Raw genomic sequence first — 19,363 nt, 5'->3', positions numbered from 1 at the left:
TGTTTGTGGGTGCAGTTCTGGAAATTTTGACTGCAAAAAAATTATAATATATTTTGTGAGAAAAAGTGTACGTGTTTCAAAAAGGAATTATCCGTAGAACGAATTATCCGTAGTACGAGATCCGTAGTAAAACCATTAACTCCAAACTCATACTCGCACCTAACAATGGTTATGATCAAATGTTTAGAACAGAGGACATCCTTGTACGAGTATTTATCACATTGCTGTTTGTGTCGCTTGATTATGTACTCATAAATAAAACGTGCCGCATCACGGTTGTGCAACACCATCGTTGTTTTGTTTTATCGGGAAAGCACACTAGCTCAGGAGACGCGCATAGGTGTACAAAAAAATCCTATACTAGATATCTAACGCACATGTAAAGATATCAGTTAAAATTACCTAATGCATTAAAATTATAATAAGTGCCAATAATGGTTGATAATCACACTGTTACACTGAGCTCAAGCGATAACCCGCTAGAGAATTGTACCGGTACCATTTCAGTACCCGAACATGAGACTGAAGCCGCCCTTGTGTCGATGTGTAGAATTCTACACATTACCATGGAAAACATTAATGCCTCTTTTTTGCGGTTGAAGCATGGTGTCTGTAAGTGAATATAATCGTAATAATTACTGATATCTGCTGTAAATATGCAAACAACATATGCTCCGAGACACTGGCGCATGTCTGCTCCCGGTGGATAGGAAGCTACATCACGGTACGTCTACATTGCTTGTGCCGGCCTGTATATAAACTGTGCTTTTTGCAGTATGCACACCTAGTATTGAATTTTTTAGGTACAAATAAAACTAATTAATTTTGTAGTTTTAATCAGAAAAATAAGTTTTTCTAACCCAAAGGTTGATGACTAAATAGACAGGCTGCACAGTGGCTGTTAAATGCTATCTGATTTCAGTCAGACAGGATGTTGTGGCGCGCTCTGTCCATATAAGTGCAAAGTACACTACTCGTACAATATTTATATGTTAATTGTTTTCGAATAGTTGCAGTACAATACCTGCAGAAAATGGCTGGTTTGTCTACCCTACCTATAAGTTGCTGTGCGGTGTAGTGTGGTGTTGGGCACCGGTGTGGTTCCGTGCGGTGCGGCAACCAGTGCGGTACGGTGCGGTGAAGGTAGTAGTTTTCTCTTAGCCCTTTCATGGAATCGACCTGTGTAATTCCAGATTACACTTAGAAAAATGTCAAATACCGCTTTTTTTAGTTGATACATGGTATTTTTACATTATAATCGTAATAATTACTAATATCTGTTTGTGAATATGCGAGCAACAGATGCTCCAAGGCACTAACGCTTACGCACGGTACGACTAGAATGTTTGCTCCGACCAGTATAAATTCTACGTTGTTTGCAACATGTACATCAAGTATTGACTTTTTATTTTTACAAGTAAACTTATCTGGAGTTTTAATTAGAAAAATAAGTTGCTCCTGCACCAAAGTTCGATGACTTACCAGACTGGTGCATGCTCGCAGCCGGATGCTATCTGATTTCAATCAGAAAGCAGGCTGTTGCCGCGTGACCATATGAGTACAAAGTAGAGTACTCGTACAATTTATATTTGTTTGCGAGTAGTGACAGTACAATACATGAAGTATTTATACGTTGCCGTGCGGTGTAGTGTGGTGTTGGGCACCAGTCTGGTGTGTGGCGCGGAGGTCGGCAGTGTGTTGGTCACCGTCTGGAGTGCGATGCGGTGGACAGAGCGGTGCGGGTGATAACTGAACAGATAGGTTGCATGCTCACAGTCACTGCAGATCTATTTTAAGTCAGACATCTTGCTGTTGTCGCGCTCTGTCAATATGAGTGGAAAGTACAGTACTCGTAAAAAATATTTTATTTGTTTGCGAGTAGTAGCAGTACAATGCATACATTAAATGGCTGTTTTGTCAACCTGAAACTTTCAGTAGAAATCTGTAAAAGTTGCATAGTACACATGGTTTTTCAAACATTTGGACGTGAAATTCATAACGCACGATCAGATTTAGATTTAAAATAAAAAGTCACTTTTTACATTACGAACAACTCTCTGTTTTTGTCGCTACTTGTATGCTTTACCTATGAGAGTTTTTTTCCGAAAAGCTCCAAATTTTTACTTTGAAATACTCCGTTATCGGTGCAGATTTTATAGTTTTATTGTTTTAAAAATTTAGGAGTTTTATTATAAATTTAAAAACTCCGTTAATTTGCTCTGCGGAAGTGCAATTGTAAGATTACACGACTACCGGCTTGGAAATATTAATTACTAATGTCTGCATGTGAATATACGAACAATCTAGGTGTCAGGGTACTGATGCTCGGTTGTTTCTAGTGAATATGCAGCTACGTTACGCATGGTACGTCTATATTGTTTGTGTTGAACACAATGTACATCTAGTGTTCAATGCTCATATGTACAAGTAAACTCATCTGTAATGTTAATCAGAAAATAACTTTATATTGCTCCAACGTTTCATGACTGAACAGACAGGCTCCTCGCTCGCAGGTGCTGACAGATGCTGACTGATTTTAATCAGACAGAACAGCATACTGTTTTGGCGCGCCCTGTTCATATGAGACAAAGTACACTGCTCGTACCACATTTGGATATTGTACTCGCACCCGTACATTTGTCTGGGCGTATAGTAGCAGCAAAATACATACAGTACATGGTTAGTTCGTCTACCCCACCTATACGTTGTCATGCGGTGCTGGGTCCAATGCTGTCCGGCGCGGACGGTGTAAGTACAACTATTATTTTTTCTAAAACAGCTTCGCTATGACTCATTGCCAGTTACATCACCATAGCCTGCTGTCACTGACCATACTGACCATATCGTTAGGCTCATGCTCAGTGAAAGGGGATGCAAAGTTTTGTTTCACTTTTTTTCCCCAAAACCCGTACAAAACGGCTGATAGGATATTAGAGTATGTTGGTTACTGCAGCACAATCGATGCAGAAATGCATTTGGCGGATAGCATTACGTTTGCGTGCTTCATTCTATAAAAACCGTAAATCTGCATATTACGGTAGTTGGTGCGAACTTATCAAAGCTGTTAAAAGCCTCTTGCAATAATCCTTGTGTATACACTGAACGTGTGCGCGGTGCTGTTGTGTAATTTTCAGTAAAGTCTGTAAAATTGCACAGTAAAACGTAGATTTTCGAGCTTATTTGGGCAATAAATGCGTAACAAACAGGTAGTTTCAGATCTGAAATTAAAATTCACTTTTTCCATTACAAAAAAACTACCTGTTTTGTCGCTACTTGTATGCTTTACCTATGAGAATTTTTTTCCGAAAAGCTCCTCATTTTACTTTAAAATACTCCGTTAACGGTACAGATTTTAGAGTTTTGATTGAAGAAATTAGCAGTTTTATTATAAATTTAAAAACTCCTTGAATTCGCTCCGCGGAAGTGCAATTTAAGGTAACACTGCTACCGGTATGAAAATAATCATAATAATTACTAGTGTCTACATGAGAATATACGAACAATATTTGTGTCAAGGCACTGACGCCCGGCTGTTCCCATTGGATATGTACCTACGATGCGTTACGCTTACATTGTTTGCGTCGTCTGGTACATACACAGCGTTGTTTGCGCTACCCAGTATGTATACCTAGTACTGAATTTTAATAAATATAAGTAAAGTTATTATAGCGTTATTAAAAATAAGTTAATTCTGTTCCCAACGTTTGATGATAGTTTTATAGGTTTAGACTGCATGCTCACAGTCAAATCTATCTGATTTTAATTAGACATCTTGCTGTTTGCGCGCTTTGTCCACTTCAGTACAAGTTACAGTACCTGTACAATATTTGTATATTTGTAATCGTATTCGTATGCTTGTTTGCGCGTAGTAGCAGTAAAATACATACAGTACATGGCTGGTTTGTCTACCCTATCTGAACGCTGGTGGGTGGTGCTTGGAACCGCTGCGGTGCAGTGTGTAAGCACAAGTATTGTTTTCTCCTGACACTTCCAGAGAAAAGTCACATCACCACGCGCTGCCGAATGCTGTCTGATTTCAATCAGAAAGCATGCCGTTGGCGCGCTCTATCTATATGAGCAAAGTACAGTACTCGTACAATGTAAATTTGCTTGCGTGTAGTGGCAGTACATGGCTGGTCTGTTCAGTCTAACCTACCTGGAAGCTAGTGGCGTACAATATTTGTATATTTGTACTCGTACTCGTATTTTTTGTTTGCATGCATAGCAGCGGTAAATCACATACTGTACATGGTTGGTCTGTCTACTCTACCTGTACGTTGCCGTACGCTGCGGTGAGTACAAAGTACAGTACTCCTACAATTTATATTGGTTTCAGAGTAGTGGCAGTATAATGCGTACAGTACTTGTACATGGTGGTTAGGTACTGTTTACCGTACCTTTGCGGTGCCGTGATGTGCGGGAGACAGGTGCTGTGCGGGAGCCGGTGTGGTGCGGGGGTCGGTACTGTGAGAGGGTCAGTGTTGGGTGGAGCGGATCGGCGCAGCATTTAAGTACAAGTATTGTTTTCTCTTGGCGCTTTCTAAGAAAAAACACATCGCCAGACGCTGACGGATGCTATCGGATTTCAATCAGACAGCTTGCTGTTGGTGCTGTCTATATAAGTACAAAGTACAGTACTCGTACAATGTAAAAAGACAGAATGTGGGTCAGTGCCAGTTTGGATTAGCTATGGAACAAAGAATCTAGGTCAGCGCCAGCTTGGATTACCATTGTCAAATAAAAGAGGACGAAACAGAATGTGGGTCATCGCCAGTTTGGATTAGCCATCGTCAAATGAGAGGCCGAGACAGAATGCGGGTCAGCGCCAGTTTGGATACTGAAAACGACGTGGTCTATCTTAGCTGGTTGAATTAGGAATTTATTCGCAATTCTGAACGCCATGGATCAGTACAAAGGCTGTTTATTAAGCGCATTGATCGGAGAATGCATCGGAACACCCCTGAGACGACCTACCTCCTGCCACATGAACTTGGCGGGTGTGCGTAGCAAGGCCTCGACTTACTGGGAGAAATTCTTAATAACGCACGCTTACGCCAAGTCTCTACTGGATACCGGCTTCTTTTCCATGGACAATGCCGCAGGACAATGTAGCCAAACCTTTTACCACAACCACACTAAGCGTCGAGCTTTTGGTGAACTGACCGCCATTATTGCCAGTTGGAAACATTCTCCCCAAAAGACTGGACCGCTGCGGCTACGACAGTCCGCAACCGCGGAACAGAATGTAATGCTGCCACTTGGATAACAGCGTATCCCTTGTACTTTTACAATCGGACGGAGCAGATGAGTTTCTCTGTAGACCGTGTAGCTCGGCTCACCCACTCTTCCAATGAAGCTGCAGCTGGAGCACAACTGCAGGCCTATGCCATCAGTCTGGTTCTAAAGAATCCACAGCTGACCGAGCTGGAGTTTCTTTCCGCTCTTGTTGAGTACAGCAATAAGTCTCTCCCCGAATGTGTACGTGAGAAATTTTATACACGTATGATGATTGTTTTGACTATGCGCAACGTGCCGAACCAAAGGAGAAACTGTTCAAAGCTATTGGTGTCGGTACTAGCCCCTTGGAAGCCGTCCCTGTTGCTGTTTACTGCGCTGCTATTGGTCGCCGCAGTAGTTATTCCTTCGAATCCACTCTCCACGCGACAATGTTAACCGGAGGATGCACAGATGCCATCGGCATCATGGCTTGTGCCATTGCGGGGGCTTGGTCTGGATTTTCAAGCATACCCGACGACCTGGTGGGTAACTAGGACGGGCAGGAGCAGGTGTATGCCTTAGCCGAGGAACTGTTCAATTACGAGGAACTGTTCAATTACGTGTATGCCGGGAGATCCGTACAATGACCATCAGAAATTTAACCAAAATTGTATTTTTGTCAAAGACTGTACTACTACTCCTGCGTATGTTCATGCGGCCTGATTTGTATAACTTAAACTTTGTTCATTGTCATGTGAAAACAAAATAAAAGAGGGTGGGGAAAAATAAACAAAAGAAAGGGGGTAAAATACGGTTCGGCCGGTCTCGGTTCGGTTCTGAGCGGTTCGGTTCCGACCAATCAGAGAAGGGGGCGGAGTCAGACCAATCAGGAAGGGGGCGTGCCTGACCAATCAGAGAAGCAGGGCGTGTCTGACCAATCAGAGAAAGGGGCGTGTCTGACCAATCAGAGAAAGGGGCGTGTCTGACCAATCAGAGAAAGGGGCGTGTCTGACCAATCACGTGTCCCTGCCAGACCTATTGCCTTACTACTTAGACCGAAGCCGTGAAATATTTTCGGTCACATACCTGGAAAGAATTCCTGATTTTGCTCAGCACTGAACACCAAACCGTTTCCCACTAATAAAAACATTATAATGAAAATACAAATAAAAATTAATTTAGATTACAATAAAATGTAAGTACGAATGTATTATTTACGTTGTGCAGATGTGTTGTCTTCCTCCATTCTATCGAGGTCCTGAATGGTTTCCGATCCACTTATTTCTTTGAGCCAATCGTCTAACCAGGCGTATTCATCCTCCAACCCATCACGAACGGTACCCGTCTGGACGATCGACATGGGTGTGGTGCCATTGGGTTCCTGAGCCTGTGCAGGTCCGTTCAGTTCTCCCAGTACTTCATCGAGCCACCCGAGGTCGAACGAGACAGCAGTGTTAGAAGCGCTAGCGCTTTGCGCATAGCGTAGTGCATTTGCATCTGATACAAATAGTTCTTCTAAAGAATTATCCATGTTTCAATGATAAATACTAAAATAAAGGTCACAAAATAATTTTGCTGGTTGACCTTATATAGTATCCCGAAATCTTAGTTTTCTGCCTGAGGTAATCGTCTTCGGTTATCCCGTGCCTAGCAACATTTTTTATGGATCACTGAAGTCAGTGATCCCTACGCAGGGATCACGGAAATCAGTGATCCCTGTGGGCCTATATAAAAGACGGCAAACTGTGTTAGAATTTATTCAGCTTTTCGAAATTTTTGTTCATTAAAATATAACTTTATAATGTATACCGTTGTCTTTCTTTCGCTCTGTTGTGGCGCTGTCATCCTTGCCATGGATTCTTCTGGCAGACCGTCTTACATGACTCGTAGCTTTCATAACCGTCGGGGACCCAACCGCCGCCCTCCTACACCATACTGTGCGCAGCCGCGTCGATCAATTACGCCATCACCCACTGCAACACTGGTTTTTCATCCTCCAATATTTTCCGTTCGCGAGAACTATTCACCCGTTCATTCTCCACCGCCACGCTTCCAATTTTGTTCCGCTGGCATTCAACCCCACCATCCTTTCCCACGCGCTGGGTTCACCTGGAGTCCAAGCAGCGATCGCGGCAGCTCTTGAGGTCTCTCCGCCATCCGCTCTACAGTTCCCGATACGAGTATTAGCTGAACAACCCCAAACCACACCTGCAATTGCAGAGATTTTAGAGTCGTATTCTCCTATCTCGTCACCGTCACCACCCAGTTCACCTGTTTTATCACCAAACGTCTCCCCCGTGGTACCTGATTCTCCGGAATCGCCCCCTCCGGAAAACGCCCCGACGATGCTGTTCCATACCCAACAACCAATGCAGCAATATTCGTCGGGGTTTTTGGGAACTCGCCACCACGCGATTGAATCGCAGTTGCTGGACCTTTTGCGCCTCAGCAGCAGGATCCTCAACGGACCACCTGAGCATCGGCTGACTGGTGTCCTCAACCTCCGCGGTAAGTCTCACCTGCGATTTCTTTGACAATACAAAACTAGGCCGTTTGGTACTTGTATAATGCTGCTCCTTTTTTATGGACTTAATTACGGATTACGCATACATTCACCATCGGACCGCAGCATTTTACCACACGATGCCATACACTACCAGAGAGCACTACACGGAGAACGCATCCGCCTCTTCACACAACTGCTAAGTTATTTATTTTTTCTTAGTTTCCTCTTTTTTTTGTGTTCTGTCGCCATGTTTATAAGTTATTTTATATTTTTCCCTGGTTTTACGTTTTGTGATAACAAGAACTGGACGCTGAGTACTAATTTATTGTGCTTTCACTCAGGGTAAAAATGTGTACTGACGTAGGTTGCCAGGATAATAAATCTTCTACTACATATTGCAACATATATACATAGTACTTACAATCAGCCGTACGATAATTCTTTCTCAAGTACCTACAGTATACCACATAATGTAAGCTGATCGCAGCGCACACAAGCAGTACTAAGTACAAGTCATTCAAACATTCTTAGTACGTACGTACGTACGTACGGTACACAGTACTACCGATTTGGCTTAAAAAATCAGATGTCCGTTCGGACGTTCTTTCTGCAACAAAACGGAATCTGTCCATTCGGTATATAGTTTCTGGTTAGATAATGAATCCATACTACTGTGACCATCTACCTTTGCTGCTGGCACATGACAGTCCATGGTGGCCGTTTACTTCAACTGCGCTTCCACAGTTCACGCAGTGATGTTCCTCCACTACGGGTAATCCAAATCGCAGCGCGACGCCAATCTGAACCTCCTCATCCCGCAAAAATGTACGGAGGCTGGGTGCTGGCAGTGCATTTAGCCAAGCGCCGGAGTCACGATGTAGAGCAGCCAGTAGCACCGCCTTATCAGTCTCATTCGTGGCGGCCAACCTCAATGAAGATACGACAAAATCGATTGAAGGCCGATCCTAGGCATGCTGAAGCCTTCTGTCTTCTTGAGGCGGAGGTTCACTTTAGTGGATTGTTCCCATAGTTTGACAACCGGATCCAGAAGCGCCGCCATCGCTGGTCGATAGATCTCGGACACTAGAGATACCACTGAATTCGCCGATGCCGAGAAGACAGGAAAAACTAGCGATTTTGTGGTACGCAGTCCTAGTCCACCGTCCCTGACCGGCAGTGTCATCTGGTTCCATTGAACATCGCTGGACCGTATGTTCAAAATGGACTGGACGCCGACACGTACACATTTGTCGTATCTGCAAACGTCATGTGTTCATAACATCTGGACGTACGGAACCCGTAGAGCAGTTTGGGAATAAGCAAGCAGTTTTCAGCAGGTACAGATTGAAGTGTGCGGATATCTCTTTAAGACGACCAAGGAAAACTTCGAGTTCCGCAGTCTTGCTGTGCATAAACTTAATGTAGGCTGCTGACGTTAATGGCGCTCCCAGCAGCACTAAGTCCTCTTCTTTTGTAGCCCGCATTTCCGGCCATGCGTTAAGCACAAGCTGAACAGCGTGTAGGCGATCCGCAGAAAAGCGTCCTGCGCCGAAAACTGCACACTTGTCCAGATTCAGTGTAAGTCCCATGCTGAAGCCACGTGTGATTATTGTGCGTATCGCCGCTACACCTTTCTCAGCCACACCAGCCAGTGTAACATCGTCTAAGAAACCAACTGCGATTTCGCATCCCAAGTCATCAAACAGCGGTAGAGTTGCCAAGACAGTTGGACTGTACCGCAGGACAGATGAGAAGGGTAACGGTATCACTGCCAAAAATAATGGTAGTATGCGGGAAATTTGTTGCGCATGGCAGTTAGGAGAACATCACGACGTAGAGTATTGAAAGCGTTACGAAAATCAAGCTTCACAACCACTTGAGCGTCCGTGTGTTTCGTCTCCACATACGTCCGTACTGCATGTGCCGCAGCTTCTGCTCCTCCTTTGATACCAAAGCCAACTTGCATTGGACCAAACAGAGCAGTGGCTTGATCAGCATCGTCTGCTCATGATTTTTGACCATAATCTGCGGAAAGTTTCTCCGGCCGCAATTGGCCGCACTCCACCGTTTTTCTTGTTCAGTGGGATCAGGTTTGCTCCAAATAGACAAGGCCTGATACCTTCGGGCACTCCTTTACGCAATACCGTAGTAGACAGGTCCGCAAAAGCTGCACACAACTCACTTTGAGTGTCGTCCCTACAGACGAGGAGATCTTTCAAGTGTTGTGGACGCAGACCAAAAACACCTGCTGAACCAGGCGGAAAGCTGAAAACAGCTGCCATTAATTCCGCTGGAGACACTGCTGGAGCCTGTATGAAGTCTTCAGGAGGCGCTGAGAACTGGCAGTCAGCAGGAGCAGGCGGATGTTTTTCACGCAGAGACTCCACTGTGTGCGGGTTAATAACTACTAGCTTGTCGTCACCCAGTAGAGTAGTATTCGGATTGCGCCTTTTACATTGCCATCCTGGAGCATAGACGTCACTTGTGCACGCAGCCGATCAGGTGAGGCGGTCTTCCTTTTTGGACTAATCGCGACAGTGGGCTGGTTGGCGTTTCTCCAGAGACAAATCAGCAAGGTTTCTTCTGACAACTGCCGCAAGCGATTCCATCCGCAGGGATTTTGACGGAGGGAGCGACAGTGCAGTTGGCGCAAAAAGAAGCAGGACAGTCCAACTGGCCGAATTATTATTGCGCACGCAGTCACGAACGAAATCAGTCAAGATCCGAGCACACTGAAGGCGCACTGCTTCAGGGATTCTCTTCGGGATAAGGTAGGGGTCGCCCTCAAGGAAAACTTGAAAACTTTTATTTTCAAGTTTGTTTCTTGTTAAGAAACAGCTTCGGCTTCGCCTCGTTTACCGAACGTTTTTAGGATTGCGCATTGTCTTCCGTTCGTGGCCGACTCTACTAATGAAAAATTAATAGCTGATCGGTTCATGACTTATTGTAATACAAAATTTTTAGTAGTACCACTATAATCGAGGAGCGGTGCTAAATATCTAATAACTGTTTCGCTAATTTTTAAGAACATTAATTTTTGATCGTTGAATAAAATCGGTGTTTCCTCGTTATTGAGTAGGCTAGGCCTGTGTAAAACTTTTATTACTTCCGTTCAGTCGGCAACACTGAACGCCGGTCGATCCACAGTAATAACGAGCGACAGTAATCACATGGATTTAATTACCGAACAGTGGTCCCAATAACAGGTCGTGTATCAACTCCTTTCACTCAGCAGCCCTGATCAGTGATCCCTAAATATTGGTATGGGCTGTCGATGATCACTGGCATGGTATAGTATGGCGAGCAGAGCGATGTAAAAGTGAATGAGATCTCCGATGGACAAGAGCTACAGAAGTCCACTGCAACCTGTACGAGTGGAAAAACAAGTTTTCAGAAGCAGGCCGAACGCCAGCAAAATCTGTCGCGTCCACCGCCGTCGTATGTACAGGGATGCAACAGAAATGCTAGTGCAACTGGGATGCAACAGAAAAAGTACAATACTCGCATCTCACACTTATAATAACTATGGAATTTTAGTGTTGTAGGCTATACGACCCGGGAAGTGCACCGCTTTAGGCTGGCACTACAAGACCGAAGAGAAGCCAAAGAACGGCTGTACCGGTTGCGCAAATACAAACTATTTTAAATTATCCAAATTCTTGTTCACAGTATTCATTTTTGTAATTTATTTTTTAAATTTATTAGTGAGTAACCGAAGTGACCGACGTGACAAAAAGTCCGTTTTCGGTGAGAAGCCATTTCTGTATGCCGTAGTTTATTCACTGAAGGTTTGAGGAGATGATAATTACGGACTTTGTAAGTCGTCCAAAAATTTTGATGCATAAAAATATTGCCGATGTTACGAGCGAGCCTATAACGCTGAGCCATATGGGCACCAAGCGTATCCTTGACGTCAAGACAGCGGTGGACCCGGATGAGGCTTCAATGCAAAATCTTGCGCACTGTGGCGGAGCAAACACCAACTGACAAGTGCGGCTTTTGCAGCCAACACCGCTGTGCTGCAGATCCGTCAAAACAGTATAGAAATGTGCTGGGTGGAAATACCCAGAAACAGCGAATAACAGAAGAGCAAGGAGGAGGAGGCATGTTATACGTAAGCCCGCCCTTACATTCCTGTACTGTCGAGCTCCTGCGAAGTGCATGAAATGGCGGTATGCGCCGTAAATAAGACATAATATGAAGTGAAGTCTATGCAGATATGAAGTATAAGACAATAAGTAACATATACAGTAAAATCTGCGAGATTGAACATCTGCGAACATTGAACACGGCTTTACATTGAACGCCCGCCTAGGAACCGGCGCGTCTCGTAGACTATAACATTGGGGGGCCACCGCGAATATTGAACATCTTTGTAAAGGGAACATTACACTGAGCGCTTTACTTGGGACCGTACTAATAAAATGACTCTGTTCAATGTGAACAAAGGCATAAACTCCGGCTCCGTTATGTGAGAATGACGGCAAAGAGAGAATAACTTTGAACAGAACCGTTTTAAATCCGCATTGTTTACTTGTTTTCACACCACATGCAGTTTGTTACTGTATCTATAACACTACAGCTGACTTTGTTTCGTTGATCTACAATGTTTTCGTATTAAAGATGGCGTTAAACATCAATAGTTGGACGCAATTGCTTTGAGATTAGTACTTTGCAGTATAAGCCTAACCTTTGAACAGACTAGGAACAACATGGGAATTACCGAGAGCTGCCTTTGGGGGTCCATCTTGCTGCCCCCCGGGGGCGCCCAAGTTGGTACCCCCTGGGGCAGCTACTGCGAATATTGAACACTTGTCTACTTTGAACACCTTCGAAGGAACCGTAGGTGTTCAATGTACACAGATTTTACTGTAATACAGCCCTGCTCCGCCACACGCGGGCAGTAATAAAATTCTCCTGACTTCGAATGTTGAAGTGTACCATTTATACTTTATTTTTCCATGATAGTCCTTGGTCTATAGTAACTTTCTAAAATATGTTTCTAGGCAAGAAGCCTGGAAACATATTGTTGATCAGACACAGGTTGCTGTGTCTGATTAACAATATTTTAAAATCCTAGGCGAATGAAAGCGAGCAAATGGCAACGTAGTTTTCTAATGGTCCCTTCCCAACTTCCGTTTAATCCCTAACATCATCTCTACAACTGTTAGTTCTCTTGACATCGAAATTCTTCGGAAGGTACCGTTAACCATACAAGTCTACGGCAGATAGATCTTGTTTTGGGGTCACCTCGAGCACTGATCGCGCGAGGTACTTTTGTTAACCAGTAACAGATACGATACCTTTTGGGTAAGTCAATAATTTACAGAAAGTTCCACTCAAAAACGTCAGTTACTGAAATTATTAGGGAGGCTACTATAATCATCTTTAAAATGACCGCTACCCCTTTCCCTTAAACACGGCTTGGCTCGCTACTGGCACTACAAAAGACCTCAGTTGTAGTACCTCTGAAACCGTAACAAAAAGTTACACCAGAAAAGCGCAAAGAAGATAACTAAACGGCCGCACAGAAGTATTTTAAATTTATTTTGTGCAACTGCCCGCGCGTGGCGGAGAAGGGCAGCAAATTGAGAAAAACACTGCGTAGTACAAGCCCGTCCCTGTACTACGTCGAAAAGACATCACTACTGGACGGCACAGCTTCGGGCGGCTCACGGTCCGGTTCGGTCAGTTCGGGGTAAGTTGATCCGGTCGGCTCGGTCCGATTTGGTGACTCGGTCCGGTTCCGTTTTGATCGGGTTCCGGATCGGATCGTGTCCGGGTCGGTCCGAGGTCAGCCGTCTGGGTCAGCGCTCTATCGCGAGAGAATCCAGGGTTCAACCCGGAAAGGGGTTAATTCCGTCGTATCCTTAGCAGGGAAAGGTCACGTTCTGGGGAATTTCGGCCAGGGGTTTGGGGCACTGGTATGGCCGTGACCTTGCAAAAAAAACCAAACACACATTCCGCTGTGAAATTTCGCCGCTTCGTCCGGGGAAGGTCGGGGTCCGGGTGATCCGGGCAGCGGTATGGTGGGGCATTTCTTCGGCGTGATGCTGGTGATGGATCCGACAATAGGGATCGGAGTGATGCAGCTGGTGGGGGTGTCGTATCCGTTCTGGTTTCCCGCTATATCCTGGTCGCGTCCGCCGTCGGCATCACAGGACGCGCTTCTCGCTCTGCGGCTTCTCCGTCCACTATGGGGAGGCATCCTTCGCGTTCCGCGTGGGAGAGGGGAACAACGTTTGTAGCTCCACATTCAGTGGTAATCGGGTCGACCGCCACCGTCACGCTGCTACTGCATTACAGCGCATCGCTGTAACGGAGTAGTAGCGTGAGATGCGCTGTAACGGAGTAGCAACGTGACGGTGGCCGACAGAGCGATGACAGCAGTGGTTGTCTTTACCGAAGATAAGTGAGGTCGGTGAAGATGGGAAAGAGTTTACAACAGACTGCCTGCCAAGTAAATGTAATATCAGTTAACAGCATTCACACTTCCTTCTCTTTATATACTGCGCTTGTCGCGTTGCAACACGCTGTTGCGTTGTCGCGCTTGTCGCGTTACAGAAGAATGCAACATCTTGTGCTGCTGCCAATCAGCCGGTCAATGTCACCAATTAGCATTTAATAAACATGCACATGACGCCACCAGGCACCTTGCTTATCATACTTGTCCGCAATTTAGTGTATACGAATGCCAAGTTGTCCGTTTATTGGAAAAATTGATACAAGCGAAACATGAGTGCCCCAAGGACAAAACAATGTCTGCAGCAAAAAATAAGTGAGAAATGCAAGCAAATTAAGCAAACGTTGCCACATAAATAAACACAAGATGCCGACGAATCTGAAAACACACCGTGGCTGCGTGGCCTGGTGTACACTGTACAGTGTGATTGCCGCCGTGGTGCGCATACCAAGAACGTTGTGTATCCATTTCACGAACAGATCCAATGCGGATGTAGTAATAACTAGTAATTAATTATGCTTATCATCAGTAATTATAGATGCTTGGTGTCCAAATTCATGTTTTTGATACCGATATTAAAATATTAATAAAACAGGCATTTTGTATATGACTTTTCCCTGACTTTGTATAAGCCGCATGTTTCTTTCGATTTCAATAGATTTGCCTAATTTAGGAGATGTTTTGATATTTCATTTAGAGTACTTACCTATGGACGTAATGCGCGCCCAATATTAGTGTACTGAGACGAGCCCGCTCCAGAAACAGTTCTGCCAATCAACATTAATAGGATACCCGTTTAGCATGACCCTGTATACATACTGGCGCTTATTGTCACGCCGACATCCCGCGCAAACTTGCGTTTGCTAGTGCAAGTAAAAACTCCCAGTAATATTTTTAATTTTGCTATCCGTTTTTGGGCATTTATGCACTTACTTTTGACATTTTCTGGGATTTTTACTTACCTTTACTTACTATTTCTATTTGTCCAAGCACGTTTACTTTACTGAAATAAAGTAACTCAATACATTTAATTTAGCGTTAGAATCTTCGCACTGCGCTGGTTTGAAGCGCAACAAATTACTGAAGCACCGATAAATGATTTAGCAAAAGACTTTTATTTATTCAGAACCTACTATTGGCTTACTTTTTACTAATCTGACAGCACATTTACCTACTTTACTGTAGTTCGGTGAAAGATCATCTGTCATTGCATAAAACTAAGAATATTTTGCAATGTTTTCACTACTAAAGCTCCTAATCTGTTGCGTCAATGGCCGTTTGGTAAATCTGTTTACTAACATAACAATTATTTAAACAGTAGGCCGAAGGTGCCGAACCCATTTTGTCTTCGGGTGCCATTTAGCCAGTCAGTGTCACATTAAACAGTATTAGCAGTATTAAACAGTGTCACATGTCAGTATTAAACAGTAAACATTACTTATCGTTAATATACCGCGCGTTGCATCTATTTGCGAAACATTTACACAACATGGTACATTGTAAGTATGCGCAGCACCTTGATCCCTGGCAGTAAAACAATATTAATTGCACGCTGGGTTGTCATCGGATAAGTCGGTGTTTTGCATTTATTTAGTGGCAATGTCTGCTTAATTCCCGGCACTTCTCACTTATTTCATGCAGCAGACGTTGTTTTTGCTTGGGGCACTCGTGCGTTGCTTGTATCAATGTTTTCAATACACGGAAAACTGGCCAATCGAACAAAGTACATGCTAGGGCTGGCATTATAAGCGTGGTGCCTGGTGGCGTCAGGTGCATGTTTTACTAAATATTAATAATTATTGGTGACACTGACCGGCTGATTGACAGCAGCGCAAAAGTTGCATTCATCGGCAAAAGCAAGGCGAAAAAAAGAGATAGGATATAAGGAACCAGTGCTGTTAACCTACACCACAATTACTTGACACAACACTCTGCTGTCCACTTTTTTCTCATCGTCTCAGAGTTCACTTGTGTACGATGAAGTCAGCCTCTGCTATCCTCACGCTGTGGATCGCCGTCACGCTACGACTCCATCACAGCGCAGCGGAGTTTGGTGACCTAACCGTCGGATCTGGGCTCAAGACAGTCTTCCCTGGAATCGGCGCAATCCAATCTAGGATTGCCTCCGACAAGAATTCAAGGGAACGCCGGTAAGACCCGATGTCGTGTAAGCAGAATTTAAAACAGTCTGCCACAATTAATCTATTGTCAGTAAAATCATTATCAAGTTATCGTCTCATATGTGAACTGCTCATACTACTACTGTAGCCGCGCGATGAGTTTGCACCACTATCAGATCCGGCCGCAGTCTACCCCCTGCATACGCTATGCAGAGTGTGCTGCAGCGTGTGCGACGATTTCCGTATACCAGACTCTGTGGTGCAAACTCATCGCGCGGCTACAGTATATATACGCGGGAGTTTGAGCGACATACAATGTGACCAAGCAATGGTAAAGCGGATTTATTGTGCGTGAAGGATTATGGTTGAAACGGTAGCGCATTAGCTGCTGTGAGTTAAACTGAACACCAGTTCCGTAAGCAGTCGACGTAACAGAAAACCTCGGATGCCTGCTCTACCCAACCACTCCGTGGGGGGTTGCGTTGTTTACTTACCAACCGCAGCTGTTGGTCTGTGCAACCATCCACGGTTGTCTGTTAGGCCGTTTTCTCGGCCTAACAGCCAACCGTGGATGGAATTGGTGCTACGGAATTGGTATTCACTTTATCTCGCTGCAGCTATTGCGCTACCGACTCAACTATAATCTTCCTCGTACACATTTAGCGAAGACGGCGACGGCAAATGATTTCAAAACGGTTAGAAAGCTTTAGTACAGCAGGGTCACAGATACGCACATGCTGAACTGCTTGACTACGAGAGAGTTTGAGATAACGCGCAGCTATCGCCAAAACATTGAGCTCAATCCCAACTGCACTAGCGGTTGACTTAACCGTCAACCGTGGACGGTCGAAGCGTGGTAATATGTCGCTCTTGCCTACTGCATCTATCCACTATTGACAGTTACGCATATTGCTTATTGCTACTATTTATGATTTGCATTTTTTGCAGTAACTCATTAACCGACGCCCTACAAGCAATTTGGTGTGACGATCCATTAACGACACTTGGCTGTCGCGAGTGCGAGAAGTCATGCGCCAAACCCAACCCGTCGGTTCACTGCGCTCAAGGTTGCCATACCACCTGCATCTGCAGACCAGGTCTATATCGTACTTCCGGTCCCTCGCCAACATGCGCGCCGCCAAATGGACCCCTGCTCAACAACTGTAAAACAATACCAAGAAATGTTAAAGGTTAAACATCAGAGGGCCACGGATACGATACATGATGTGATTAATTGGTGTACACAGCAAGCGCTGACGATTGCTTAATTTTCCTGATGGTGTTGCATGCCCACTGTTTATGTCTGATTGGTTTGATTGTCTTGGAACGGAACAGAAATAAAAATTCTGCTATTGTAATAAAATGCCCACGTAAATCTGTACATGCAGGGTGGTTAAATTAAGAGGAACCAAGAGATCTTTTAGAATGGCAGCGGCATACCTGTTAAATTTTACGGTGAATGCTATTCCATGATCGATCGTGAAATGCTGATTTCGCTGTGTTTATTTCTGTTACGAGTATGTGCAGTTGGTGATCAAACTAAAAACTATGCCGCCAAGAAGTGTAAGCGGCAAAAGTGTCCCCCATGTCGAAAGTGTCCCCCGGACAATTTTTGCCGTGTCCCTCCTGCCACCAATGCCGAAACGGTAACCATTTGGCCAGAATGGTGACATGACGGACTTACAATGGAAACTAATTTTCAGGTCAATCGGTGACTTTAGAAAAACAGCAACCAGCGTTACCGTTGCGTTACCTGGCAAAAACAACTTCTAAAAATAGTGCCATCACTGGCATGAAAATTAAATGGTGTACGGGATTGGTGACATTATTGCCGAAACGAATTAAATGGTGTCCGACTTAGGGGACATAATTGCCGGATCGAATTTATAGGTGTCCGACATGGGGGAGCAGTGCATAATTGAGTGAATTGCGTAGTAACAATTATTTTGAATTGCCTTGACAGCATGAATATAAATATTTATCCGAAGCGAGCACTGAATATTTTTTCGAGTGTGAACTGTATCTTTTTGTGAAATTTTATCGACCGAAGCGTAGCGAAGGTCCTCTATGTTCAGCGTTCATGGAAAATGTGGTGTCTGTCGGTCATCGCCATCTAATGCACATATGCACGGTCTTCTTACTATCAAACGCACGTATGCGCGCTGGCCGTATATACTCAAGGCGCTTGCAAATAGTGGTGTCTGTCGGTCACCGCCATCTAATGCACTTATGCGCAGTTTTTGTACTATCAAATGCGCACATGCGCGCTGGTCGGATATACTCAAGGCGCTTACAAAATGTGGTGTCTGTCGGTCACCGCCAGATGATGTACATATGCGCAGTTGTCATACTACTGAATGCACACACGCGCGCTGGCCGTATATACTCACGCCGCTTGCGAAGTGTGGTATCTGTCGGTCACCGCCACCTAATGCGTATATGTACGGACACCCTACTAATAAATGCTGATTTGCATGGGCCCCTGCTATCAAATGCAAAATAATATCAATTCAATACAACAATGTGCGCTGGCCTTATGTACTCTGGTTACATGTAAAATGCGGTGTCCCCTGGTCACCACCTCTTTTTATGGTGTCCAGGGGAGCAACGGTCGGTGTCGGTTCATTTTTTGGGTACTAATAGGGCGGTTTCCTTCTACTATTGCTACCGCGGTTTTCCTATGCGTTGTTGAAATCATTTTGATTAGCGTAGCCGCTACATGAACTGGATTGCAAAGCCCGTTGCGTAAACAGTCACAGCTGCTTGGTGTGAGAGCGCAATACCGACATGGGTAAACTGCGTCCTGGCCTGAGAGCAATGTAGTTTCATGAAGGGCTACAGCAGCCTAACGTGAAAGTTGTATTTCTAAAAACGTATTTAACAATCAGCTCATGTTGAATATTTCGGTATTGTGCCGGAAAAGTTACCGCCGGCGCTATCTATGTACTCGAATGGTCTGCGAGTAAAGGTGACCCCATGCATTGAATGAATGCACGTTTTTTCATTCAAATTTATCATTCAGCAGCAACTGTGTGTAGAAAATTAGAAATCATCATG

General features: G+C 44.5%; 1 protein-coding gene across 1 annotated transcript; it reads left to right on the top strand.

Moving 5' to 3' along the window:
• The first annotated feature begins 16,115 nt into the window (after window positions 1-16,115).
• On the top strand, window positions 16,116-17,634 carry LOC129593039 (uncharacterized). Its single transcript, XM_055489221.1, has 2 exons — window positions 16,116-16,336; window positions 17,255-17,634. Exons 1-2 carry the CDS (start codon window positions 16,164-16,166, stop codon window positions 17,499-17,501), a joined length of 420 nt encoding a protein of 139 aa, XP_055345196.1. The 5' UTR covers window positions 16,116-16,163; the 3' UTR covers window positions 17,502-17,634.
• The last annotated feature ends 1,729 nt before the right edge of the window (window positions 17,635-19,363 follow it).

Source organism: Paramacrobiotus metropolitanus, unplaced genomic scaffold (genome assembly GCF_019649055.1).
Source record: "Paramacrobiotus metropolitanus isolate TYO unplaced genomic scaffold, Prichtersi_v1.0 Parri_scaffold0000058, whole genome shotgun sequence".
Classification (NCBI taxonomy): domain Eukaryota; kingdom Metazoa; phylum Tardigrada; class Eutardigrada; order Parachela; family Macrobiotidae; genus Paramacrobiotus; species Paramacrobiotus metropolitanus.
The sequence above is the reverse complement of the archived record's forward strand: the minus strand, read 5'-3'. Positions and strand labels throughout refer to the sequence as shown.